This window comes from Corythoichthys intestinalis, chromosome 1, assembly GCF_030265065.1.
Source record: "Corythoichthys intestinalis isolate RoL2023-P3 chromosome 1, ASM3026506v1, whole genome shotgun sequence".
In the NCBI taxonomy this organism is placed as follows: Eukaryota; Metazoa; Chordata; class Actinopteri; order Syngnathiformes; family Syngnathidae; genus Corythoichthys; species Corythoichthys intestinalis.
This window is the reverse complement of record NC_080395.1, coordinates 12,403,389-12,415,850: the sequence shown is the minus strand read 5'-3', so window position 1 is coordinate 12,415,850 and position 12,462 is coordinate 12,403,389. Positions and strand designations below refer to the sequence as shown.

Genomic DNA, 12,462 nt, shown 5'->3' with positions numbered 1-12,462 from the left:
AAAAGGACTTTAATAGAAATTGATGGACCCACAGGGCTGGGACTTACCAGTGGGGCGAACCCCCAAAACACTGCAAACAAAACCAAACCCAAATAAAAACTCAATGCACACCTGGGGGCCGCCTACACACCCACTGCAAGCCCTCAGCCCTAAAGGGAGGAGAAACGGGACAAGCAGTTAAAATGGCAAATAAACACAAGTTGCATTTAGTGTTATAATGTCCCAAACTAAGCTGCAACAACAAAACAACCATATACAACGGCCTCAGGGGCCAGCCAGAGGGTACCGTCCTTGTGATACCGGCTCCTATGGAGCGGCAGAGCAGTGCAAGCACGCAATCCGTCTGCCCCGCACGGCGATGACGTCCGCTCCACCAAACATGGAAGCGTTTGAAGCAAAAGAAATGATGTAAAACAAAGCAGCAGTGTCTCAATGTTTTTTATTCATTTCTTGTAGTGTTTCTGAATGCCAAGGAGTTGCACCTTTGAACTAATACATTATTTTTTCAAGCTTTTTATCAGAGTTTGTTCTACATAATAAAATGTGTAAGTGAGCTCGTCCGTGACTGGTGATTCCATACTTTTTGCTAGGGGTTGTACGTATATGCAATGACAGTTTTGGCCACTAACCCCCCCCCCCCCTTTGTCCAGACCAGTGTTGTTAATCTTACTTTTAAAAAAATAGCTGCCAATTTCTTTTCCCAAAAGGTAATTGAGTTGCTAACTCAGTTACCTTATTGTAAGAGTAATTAGTTACTCAGCAAAGTAACTGACGTTACTTATCATTTTCAACATGTTATTACATGTTTCTAAGGCCGATAAAAGGGCAGGTGCTCAAAGATCAAAAGGGGCACATGAACATGAATACCCCTTAGAACAACATAACTTCCACTTTAACCAGCTTTGCAGTATAATTGGCTGTGACTGTGACAGACTTTAATTGGGAAGGTTGAAAATTGAATAGAAATCAACACTGTCATCAACACTTTGTGGCTGTGACTCAGTCAGTCTTTGCCTCTTTTCTTCCTTCAACCTCTATATCAAAACGTCCTTAACTTGTTCATCTGAGCACAAACCACATCAGATGTTCACTGAGCCACCCTGAGCACAACTTTTTCAAAACTATTATTTCATTATTATCCATATTTGACAACTGGGGTGGTGTGGCTCAGTGGTAGAGTAGTTGTCCCCCAACCCAGAGGTTGTGGGTTCGATTCTCTGCCCTGATGAACTCGCCTAAGTATCCTTGAGCAAGATACTGAACCCCACATTGCTCCTGGTGCTGCGTCACCAGTAGGTGGATGGTGATGTAGTGAAAAGCGCTTTGAGCGCCTTGAAAGGTGGAAAAGCGCTATACAAGTAGAACACCATTTACCAACTCTGGCACCAGGTAATTAAATAATAACATAAAATATTATAGAACAATAACATTGTAATTGTGTTTATAATTGTTGGATTTTATACCTGAATATCCTTGCAAATTGTGCCATCCTTACTGATTAGGTTCTTTCCCCAGCTGATGAGAGATCGACTACGTTAACAGCCTAATCCATCTTTTTTTTTTTTAATCCCTCAACCTACTTTCCTTCTGAGGCATGTCTACATAATGTAATATAAATCTTAAATTAAAAAAAAAATCGGATCCTCTGGTGGCTTTTATTTTTAAAGCTTTCATTTCTTTATCAATAAATGGTAAATGGTGTTATACTTATATAACGTTGTGAAGAGAGAGAGAACACAGAACACTTAACAAGGGTGACTAGCGGGAACTATCCAAAAACAATTTTACCGCAAAATACATAGAAATGGAATTACCAAATATAAAAGTAGAAAATAAAAAGAGAAAATCACGTATTAATTAGTTTTTTAAAAATCCCAACAATAAACCTGGTGTGAGAATTTTCACAATTTGGTCGAACATGGTTTAATAAGGTAAAACCGTGTTTACCACCACCAGATGTCCTCAAATTCCTCACCACGCACCCAGGTCAAAGAGGAACAGTGGGAGGGGGGGTTATGTGGCAGTTTAGCGGCACACAGACGGCTTTCTTCTTTTTAAAGCTTTTTTCTGTGTTCAAGTAACGTTCTCGGTGGAGTGTCTGCAGTGCTCTGTGTTCTTGTGTGAATGTTCAAATTTGCCCTTGTGGAGTATTTTTTATCACAAAGTGTGCAGGCAAAAGGCTTCTCTCCAGTGTGTGTTCTTGTGTGAATGTTTAAATCTGCCTTCGCAAAGTATTTTTTATCACAAAGTGTGCAGGCATAAGGCTTCTCCTCAGTGTGTGTTCTTCTGTGTTTCTTTAAACCATCCTTCGCGATGAATCTTTTACCACAAAGTGTGCAGGCAAAAGGCTTCTCTCCAGTGTGTGTTCTTGTGTGTTTATTTAAACTATCCTTCACAGTGAATCTTTTACCACAATGTGTGCAGGCAAAAGGCTTCTCTCCAGTGTGGTTTCTTGTGTGCACCACTAATTGTCCCTTCTGAGTGAATCTTTTACCACAAAGTGAGCAGATAAAAGGCTTTTCTCCAGTGTGTATATGCTTGTGCCTTTCTAAATCCTGCTTCTGAGTGAATCTTTTACCACAAAGTGTGCATGCAAAAGGCTTCTCTCCAGTGTGGTTTCTTGTGTGCAATACTAAATGTCCCTTCCGAGTGAATCTTTTACCACAACATGTGCAGACAAAAGGCTTCTCTCCAGTGTGTAAACGCTTGTGCCTTTCTAAATCCTGCTTCTGAGTGAATTTTTTACCACAAAGTGTGCAGGCAAAAGGCTTCTCTCCAGTGTGGGTTCTTGTGTGGAATACTAATTGTCCCTTCTGAGTGAATCCTTTACCACAAAGTGTGCAGACAAAAGGCTTCTCTCCAGTGTGTATTCTTGTGTGAATGTTTAAATTTGCCTTTGTAGAGTATTTTTTATCACAAACTGTGCAGGCAAAAGGTTTCTCTCCAGTCTGGTTTCTTTTGTGCACTACTAATTGCCCCTTCTGAGCGAATTGTTTACCACAACATGTGCAGGCAAAAGGCTTCTCTCCAGTGTGGTTTCTTGTGTGCAAAACTAATTGTCCCTTCTGAGTGAATCGTTTACCACAAAGTGTGCAGGCATAAGGCTTCTCTCCAGTGTGCATTCTTGTGTGAATGTTTAAATTTGCCTTTGTGGAGTATTTTTGATCACAAACTGTGCAGGCAAAAGGTTTCTCTCCAGTGTGAGTACGCATGTGTGCCTTTAAGTTGGATTTCCAAGGAAATGTTTTATCACAACGTGAGCAGGAAAAAGGTTTCCCAACCGCGCCTTCTTTTGCGTCTCTTTTCAATGGTGACTTTTCTAAGGATTTTGAAGCATTTTGGTCAAAGTCATCCACCTCCTCATCAGTATTAAAGTCAGAAGAATGTGACGTTATGTCATCGCTGTCCGAAAGCGGAGCTAAGAGGCCGTCCGGTTGCTCTCCTTTTGTTGTCAAGTGCTGAAATGAGCCGTCGCGCGAAGGTTTCACTGCTCCGCTGTCATCGCATGGACCCTTGTCTTCTTCGCTCTTTACACTGACACCCATTGGAAACTTGAGGATTTCAACTTCCTGTTTTTCTTCTTTAATGTCAGGGGTCTCTGGCTCCGCCTCCTGTTTGATCCACGGCATGTCGGACTCCTCCTTCTGTTTGACGTGGAGGGAATCGTGCTTCTCAGGGTGAAGATTTTTTACAGTGACGTCTGCGGGACTCTGGGGGAAAAAAAAAAAATCACGTGATTTGCTGACGTCGGCGATATAGAGAGAAATACAGGTAGTTCCCGGGTTACGACGTACCCAACTGATGTGATTTCAACTTTACGACGCTGGAGTATCCAGTCTTTTATTTATAATGTTGACTTTTATTTTGTGATGCATGCTTTTATTTTGGCGTAGGAAACGTAGGGCATGCGAGACTTGCAAGTCAGAGCGTATTTAAAACACGAACAATGTATTAGCTCACGTTAAGATGAGCGCACGCACACACACAATGAAGTCAACGAAAATTTTAATTGCTGTTATTGACGATGAAACTGATTTAGTTTCATTTTTATTTTAGTTTCATTCTGCAAGTGTTGATGTTATGAGCAGCTGAATAAAGTCAGGAAACCACTCAGACTTACCGCCAACATATTGACAATGACAGTACAATGGCGTGTATTACATGTTTTGGGATAGTTATGTCGAGATTTAGGCGGTATTTAAAGGGTTAATTCCAACTGACGCGGAAATTCGGGTTACATCTTCAGCGTAGGAATGGAACTCGTTCGTAACCTGGGGACTACCTGTATACATAGATGAATTCACCAACTTCATGTTTTGTTTAATGCTGGCCTGAGAAGCATACTTAGTGTTAAAAATCTGTTGCGTGACAATAGATTGAACCCTGACATATTGGCAGAGGTGGGTGGTAAGGCGTTACATTTACTTCATTACATTTACTTGAATAACTACGGGAAGAAAATTCTATTCCATCCTAAAAGAACCCAATTTCTTTTTTGCTTTGGCTTGATGAGTGTAATATCGCTGATTGTTCCTTTCACCCTGATAAAGGTGATGATGAATGGGGTCATTTGCATTTCTTAACTCCGCTTCATTGGTGTTAGCTAGCTAACTTGCATGGTGTGTATGGGCAGGGCACATATGCACAACATTGTCAATGCTATGATTGGCTGCGCAGATAAGTGTAGTGAATTGTATCGTATCTTTGGCTAGACACCCGTTACTCATTGAGTTACGTTGCACAATGGTAGAGAAAACAATTTTGTTAGTCTAATTAGAACCACTGAAATGCAGATAAAACCGATTTTGGCACAGTACCATTCCTATAACACATACAAAAAATATATATATTTTCATTCAAAAATTTATTGTTTCAATGATTTACAGAATGAATGCGAGCAACATATGAGGTTATGCAGCAGCCGTCTCTCTGTAAGCAGCTTCTTGCTAACGTTTTTTGGTTCTATAGTTTCCAACAGCGTTCACTACATTTCTGACAGTTTAATTAACTTTACAGTAGATAACACAAACAGTAGGACACTTCTCTCTCAGCAGCTTCCTACACAAGTTTTGCGGGTTAGCAAGTTCACACAGTTTATTGTTATGCTAACTCTGATACAGGTCGGACTTTCAGTAGCAAAATTTGTGGTGTGTTTCCCACCTCCACAACATTGGTGTCTTTTTAAATTACTTACAGCGGCTGGCCGAAAAAAAAAAATTCTAATATCCTTTCTCTTCGAATATTTTGTCGACATGTATTTCTGTCGGGGATGTATGAGGTGCATGTGTGTGATGGGGGTGGGCATACCTGTCAAGTTGTATGGTTTCGGTGTACTTTGTAGAAGTGAGCACTGATTTTTAAATGTGTACGCCGCACGTTCAAAATCTGTACGTTTTTCATGCATTACGTTTTTTTTTCCTCCATTCGGATTTTGTCACCGTGTCAGCAACGAGACAATGTGCGTCACTACGTTGGCTGAATGACGCGAGAAAAGTCAGAGACATGGAGAAAGTAGAGTGGGAGTGGGAAATGGGGAGTTGTGACGCCGTTGCAAACGCGAAGCTAGGCTAGGTGGCTCCAATAATACCTGACTGAAGCCAACTGCCTACGAACTACGCCCACATGATGCTATGCTAGATATCCCATGTATATAAACTAGATGCAAAATGATACACTTGCCGGCGTTGGTAAACAGCCGCCATCTTAAAGCAGTAGACTTCTCAGAAAGGCTCTGTTGTAGTGAACCTTCCAAGCGAACCTAAATAACCTTTTATCTAAAATACTCCTAAATTGGCAAAATCTTGACTTGAATCTATATTTAAATGATGAAACAGTTTTAAAACTTTCACATGTCGAAAGTAGACAGAAGGGAACTAATGCAAAAACGGGAGCAATTTTACCAACTTTAACGGTATATTCACAACATTAAATGACTTCCTAACATAGCAAAGGTTTCTATGTTTGTTCGTTTTTTTTAAATGGGTCAAGTCATCAATAGAATAGAATAGACAGCCAATCCAATGTGCGTTTGAGGGGGGTAATTGACCAGCACATTCAGCAAGTAAGAAGGGGTAAATGTAAGCTTGAACATAATGAAAATAATTCACTTAATAATGGTAGGGTCTATTCTATGCTTACAGCATATGGGAAGACAATCTAAATTACCTGTATAATTGAACTCATTATATAATGCTTATAAGGTTGCTTAAAGGGTATGACAACACCTGGGGAAATGCTAATATTCCATCATTTATCCATCAACACATGCCTTTTGGATTCATATCATGCCACTTTGTGTAATTACACACATCGCAACACCAAGAAAATGATAGAAATTTGGATCGATTGTCAAGTTAAAAGGACCCGCCCACGAGATCCCGGAAATCTACCATATTGTGTGCGTGACGTCACTACAAGGAAACAACCGGCTCAGTGCTTAGTACTGAATGGCGGCGATGATAGCGGACAATTTTGTTTCTAGTAGCAGCGACGAATCCGACGTAACGAACATTCTTCTAATGGTGACGAGGAGACTTATGAACCTTTCTTTGGTGTTTTGAGTTATCAATTAAAGCCCAAACGAAAGCCAATGCAGCCTAATGAAAGGATCATTGAGAGGAGCAATCACACTGATGAAACACCGGCAACATCGTGTGGGAAACACCGAATGGTTTGTTGTGCATTTCTTTTTGTGAAGCTGATACACCGTGACCGCAAAATAATGTAATGTATAGAATAATTATCATTTATTGTGCTAGCATAGATTTTCACTCTGCCAACAGACACATATGAATGGGATTCGAGGATTTTTTCCATATATTTTACGAGCGATAATTTATACATGTGTCCAGTCCTATATCCAATGCGTCATATTTTGTTATTATAAAAGAGTACTCACTCTGGCCATTTCGAGCTTGGCTGCTCCGCTCTTTTGGTTAGCCTGGGGTGATCTCATCAGAGCCAGTCGTCCTCTTTCTTGATATCTCGGGACATTTAGGTGGCTGAACGTGTTTGGTGGCTGCTTTCATCAGCAATTTTTTAGCAAAACCTGATTTCATTTGTCCATAGTTCGAATAGCTTTCAGGTGTAAAATGCGCACCACACAAAACCGTGCCGGAGGCTGGGTCTGCAAAATTAGCCCTCTTAGCACGGAGGAACTTTAATCATTGTCTGCGTAGTCCAGCTCTTTTTCTCGCGTTCGGGAACTCATGGGTACTACATTGCCACAAATGGCTATTTGTAGACCAAATAGCATGACAGGTTTGAAACATTTTAGCGATTTTTTGATAAAACACGAACGCAAATCTCTCATCGATAAACGACGATTGCACCTGCCTCGACCTTTCGTTTCCTTGTTATGACGTCTCCGCCCCATTCGGCTGTTTCCGGAATACTTTCGGAAATGGTCGTAATTTTCGATCTATTTTCGATAATTGCTCATGAATGCTATTTATTTTGTTGTTGACTTTATCAGAGCTGAAACGAATACTCGAGCAACTCGAGTAACTCGAGTTTAAAAACTGATCCGAGTAATTTTATTCACCTCGAGTAATCGTTTATTTTGACAGCACTAAGCATCACGTTTTGCTCAGACTACTTTTAATGCGGGACAATGCGCTGATGTCACGTGGGTAGAGGAAGCAAAAAAAAAAAAAAAAAAACTTACATCAGCCGACAGCAGCTACAAACGACGCCGACGTTGCTAAACACTAGCCCGCACGATGCTACGTTGATAGCAGGTAGCGTCTGATGAGTCTCATAGAGATCACATGTATGTTGAACTAGATGCGAAATGACAGACTCGGCCGCGTCTGGGCAGCGTTAGTAAACAGCCGCCATCTTAAAGCAGTAGAGCGCTAAGCGCTAATAAAGAGCGCTAAGCGCTAATAAATAAGATTAACGTTATTCACTAGCTCACGTAACGTTAGCCCTGCGGAGGGCTAGGTTTCTATTAATTATAACCACTGTCGATGCGTGGCTAACGTGTCTTACATACAGGCTTTATTTAACATAACATAGCGTTGTGGAGTGATGAGGGTGTAAAATAAAAACTCAATAATGCTAACTATCAATTTTAGCTCAGTAGTCATTGCTGGATAAAACACCAAGTAGCACTGGTCCCTATTGTGCTCCAATACAGCCTGTATCATACATTTATTTTGAACACAGCAAAAACTCATAATCCTATCAGGACTTACAGTTTAGACTAACTTAAAACTTAACTAGAACTTAAAAATGGCTTGACACAAATAGATATTTAATTGAAACACGTGGGAAAAAATCCTAACTTTTAAGTGATGTGTGTTATCAAGCGTAACAGCATTTTTAGGTATATATATATATATATATTAGGGCTGTCAAAAGATTAAAATTTTTAATCGAGTTAATTACAGCTTAAAAATTAATTCATCGTAATTAATCGCAATTCAAACCATTCATAAAATATGCCATATTTTTCTGTAAATTATATATACTGTAAAATAAATTGTTGGAATGGAAAGATAAGACACAAGATGGATATATACATTCAACATACGGTACATAAGGACTGTAGTGGGCATTTCACTCTACTGTCATTTAAATCTGTCTATGCTGTCCTCACTCCGAAGCGTCTACTTTTTCCAAAGTTAGACAGCTAGTGAACAACGCCATAATAATCAGACTTCTTTCTTTTTCATCTGATTTATAATAAAATGGCCTCAAACCATTGTCCTCTTTTGACCGTTGTAAGACTACCAAAAAAAAAAGTACACAAGCATTGCATTAGCAACAACGTTAGCTTAGCACGCTATACAGGTTCACAAAACATAAACAAAAAGCGTCTCATACAAAAAATATAACATTTCGCTTACTAACATAATATGTGCATTATTTACAACAACCATACTTACGGACAAATCTTGTCCAAGGATCATATAAGCTCAACATTACAACGTAGGCGTCAGCCCGAGACGTCCTGCAGCCATATTGAACTGGCAAGACAACAATAAACCATGTCGCAAAGCGACCACAAGAGTTCGCTGTTAGACAGCACAAAAAGCCTTGCTGTAAAACTTACCAAAAGGCAGAATACTGTCTGAGCGGGACATGTGCGTTAATTGCGTCAAACATTTTAACGTGATTAATTTAAAAAATTAATTACCGCGCGTTAACGCGATAATTTTGACAGCCCTGATATATATATATATATATATACATTTTTTTATAAGATCTAAAGGTTTTTTGAGTGAAAGCAGTGAAATAGTCTTTTTTTAATTTTTTTATTCTAGTTACGTCTCAGATGCAATTGTTGGCCGTTTACAACAATATACATCGAAAATAAAGACATTTATTGACTAAAAAAGGTTCAAGATTAGATGAAATGTCTTGTTTTCTCATGTATATTTATAATTGCACTTCACCTAAAAATATATATTTTTTTATCCGATTACTCAATTACTAAAATATTCGATAGCTGCAGCCCTAAACTTTATTAATATTTGTTATCTTGCCACACAACGATTCTATTTATATCTCACAGCCCCTTAGTGTTTTAATACCCTTTAAAGGTTGGTGGGGACAATTTGAGCACCGTGAAAAGTTGGTAGTGTTATGTCTCTACCGTGCCTATGCAGTCCGCTCATGTCATGATCTTACCTTCATTTTTTCTTTCAGTTGTTCGTCGTGACCGGATTTCCTCTCATCATTTTCCACGTTCTACTCTTTGACTTGATGTTTGGGATTGCGTTGGCCTCCTGTCAGTAGTGATTTGTCGCATCTTAAAGACAAGTCGAGAGGCGTTTCATACAATAGGGAATGGGACGTACTACGTCATTGTTTGGACACGCCCCCATGCTGGCAATATGATTCACTTCCGGTTCGGCAGACTCAATGCGGATTGTAACGTGTGGTCGTGCTAAGCTAACTCTTTCGGTGTTTTAGAAAGAAAATATGGGTGCTTATTGTTGCGTTACCGGGTGCAACAGCGTCTCCTACGACAAAAAAAGGGGTTAGGAAAAATGGACTCACTTTTCACCGTTTTCCTGCATGGAGGATCAAATATCAGATCACGAAGGTACGACAGATGGCTGGATTGCAGCGGTTCGTCGGAAAAGCATTTCTTATGATATTTCTGCTGGAATGAGAGTGTGTTCCCGTCATCTCTACTCTTGTAAGTTGAACGATTTATCAGTTTTGGTTTCAATACGTTTTTTTTTTTTTTTTTAACCATTGTGTAAATCTGCCTCAGTAGCAATGCTAACCTACTCCTCCTCCTCACCTACCTGTTATGTTCCTAGGAAAACCTGCATATGAAATGCTGACAACACATCCCGATTGGTCACCATATCTCTTCTTGGGTTATTCTGAGGTCAAGCGCACCACATCGGAGCGTTATGAGAGGTTGGAAAGGCGAAGAGTGCACGCTGAAACTTCAGTTTGCTCTGCTCTTACAAACACGAGCCCAAGTGTTGTTGTGAAAAGTCAATAAAATATGAATACCAAAACATGACTTGAACAACTTCTTGACAAACTGTAACTGCTTGTTGTTTACTTCAGGTCTTCATAATAAACAGGTGTAATAATTACAAAGTCAGGTGACTTAATTTTGTTATTCTATTTGGAGTATGCATTGACAATGTTTGGACAGTGTTGTAGACAAAAACTGGGACTGATAAATTGCAATAGATTTATTTCAAGTAATGCAATTTCTCCAATTTGATATTTGATATTACGATCTTTAAATTAGTGCAAACAAGGCCCACCCTCTGACGGTGGCAGCAAATATTATATAATAAATTATAAGTAATACACAAATACAAGATCACAATAAACGTGTCTTTGTCAAAGTAGTTTAAAACACTATTTACTGGCCTTGGGTAAATTGCCAGACAGGATAAATATGTGCTTTAAAGTTCTTGCATTTCCATTTTAAGTATTGCAAGTACTAGTCTCCAACACAGTATTTGAACTGACAGTTTAAAACCATTTTAGTACAAAATGGCCCACACTCTGGCAGGGGGCAGCAAATATTATAATACATTATAAAAAGCTATATACTATATAAATAATAGATCACAACAAAACCTGTATTTTTCAAAGCAGTTAAAAAACATCCAGTGGCCTTAGGTAAATAAAGGTGTATAAATATGTACTTTACAGTTCTTGCATTTCTATTTTAGGTATTGCAACTTTTCCAACACTATTTGAATTGACAGTCTAAAGTATACATTAGAGCAAATAAGAATATTATAAATTAAAAATAATAATAGAATATATAAATTCAACATTACAATGAAACGTGTCTTTGTCAAAGTGGTTAAAAAAACAAAAAAAACACGTCACTGGCCATAGTTAAATAGCCAGTCAGAATAAATATGTGCATTAAAGTTCTTGCATTTTCACAAGTTAAAAGCCCGCAGTTCATCGACAAGAAGGGCAGACCCAGATGGCGTCTGCTGCAGGGGCTTGTTTGAGTCCGACACAGGACAAATGGAACCACTCCATTGAACAAATTTTCTTTGTCAAATGATCCAAGAAGAGAGATGGTGACCAATCAGGATGTGTTGTCAGCAGGTTTACCTAGGAACACAACAGGTAGGTGAGTCGTAGTAGGCGAGCATTGCTACCGAGGCAGATTTACACAACGGTGTAAAAAAAAAAAAAAAAAAAAAAACGTATTGAAACCAAAAGTGGATAAATCGTTCAACTTACAGAGTAGAGATGACAGGAACACACTCTCATTCCAGCAGAAATATGATCATAAGAAATGCTTTTCCGACGAACCGCTGCAATCCAGCCATCTGTCGTACCTTCGTGATCTGATATTTGGTCCTCCATGCAGGAAAACGGTGAAAAGTGAGTCCATTTTTCCTAGCCCCTTTTTTTGTCGTAGGAGACGCTGTTGCACCCGGTAACGCAACAATAAGCACCCATATTTTCTTTCTAAAACACCGAAAGAGTTAGCTTAGCACGACCACACGTTACAATCCGCATTGAGTCTGCCGAACCGGAAGTGAATCATATTGCCAGCATGGAGGCGCGTCCAAACAATACGTCCCATTCCCTATTCAATGTAATCACGCTCATATTAACCGATCGACTTTTTCCTGGAAACAAACTTTACAAATCGGAAGCCAGCGAGTTAAGCTAAACTAAACTAATTTAAGTAAACCTGCGAAGCTTCAACATACATTTGGTACTTTTAGTCCTCTAAATTCTTACTTCGGTAGTACTTACCCAAAGAAAATGCTTTGAAGGAGCTCGTTAGGTTAAAGAACAGCGAGTCCCGGATGGGTCAACAGAGGTAGCATCAAGTGAACCGGAAGTAGAAACGTTCCAGTGCTGAAACTTCAGCGTGATATGATCAAGCGTTTGGAAGTTCCATCAGGACTTCACATCACTCGAGTCAAACAATATTCAATAAATATGATCAACATATCCGAATTCAACTCATCACTATCAATACCTCAATTTGAAGGCTCG

At 39.4% G+C, this 12,462-nt stretch overlaps 1 protein-coding gene across 2 annotated transcripts; it reads right to left on the bottom strand.

Annotated features, from left to right (window-relative positions):
- Positions 1–323: 323 nt before the first annotated feature.
- LOC130918749 (gastrula zinc finger protein XlCGF57.1-like) lies at positions 324–12,294 on the bottom strand. Of its 2 annotated transcripts, XM_057840754.1 has the most exons (3): positions 12,217–12,294; positions 9,637–9,757; positions 324–3,710 (listed from the first exon to the last, which is right to left on the bottom strand). In XM_057840754.1, the coding sequence occupies exons 2-3, from the start codon at positions 9,640–9,642 to the stop codon at positions 2,055–2,057; spliced, it is 1,662 nt and encodes a 553-aa protein (XP_057696737.1). In that variant the 5' UTR covers positions 9,643–9,757; positions 12,217–12,294; the 3' UTR covers positions 324–2,054. The 2 variants fall into 2 exon arrangements, with proteins under 2 accessions (XP_057696737.1, XP_057696745.1); XM_057840762.1 differs by lacking the exon at positions 12,217–12,294 and having other exon boundaries at positions 9,637–9,894.
- Positions 12,295–12,462: the final 168 nt, after the last annotated feature.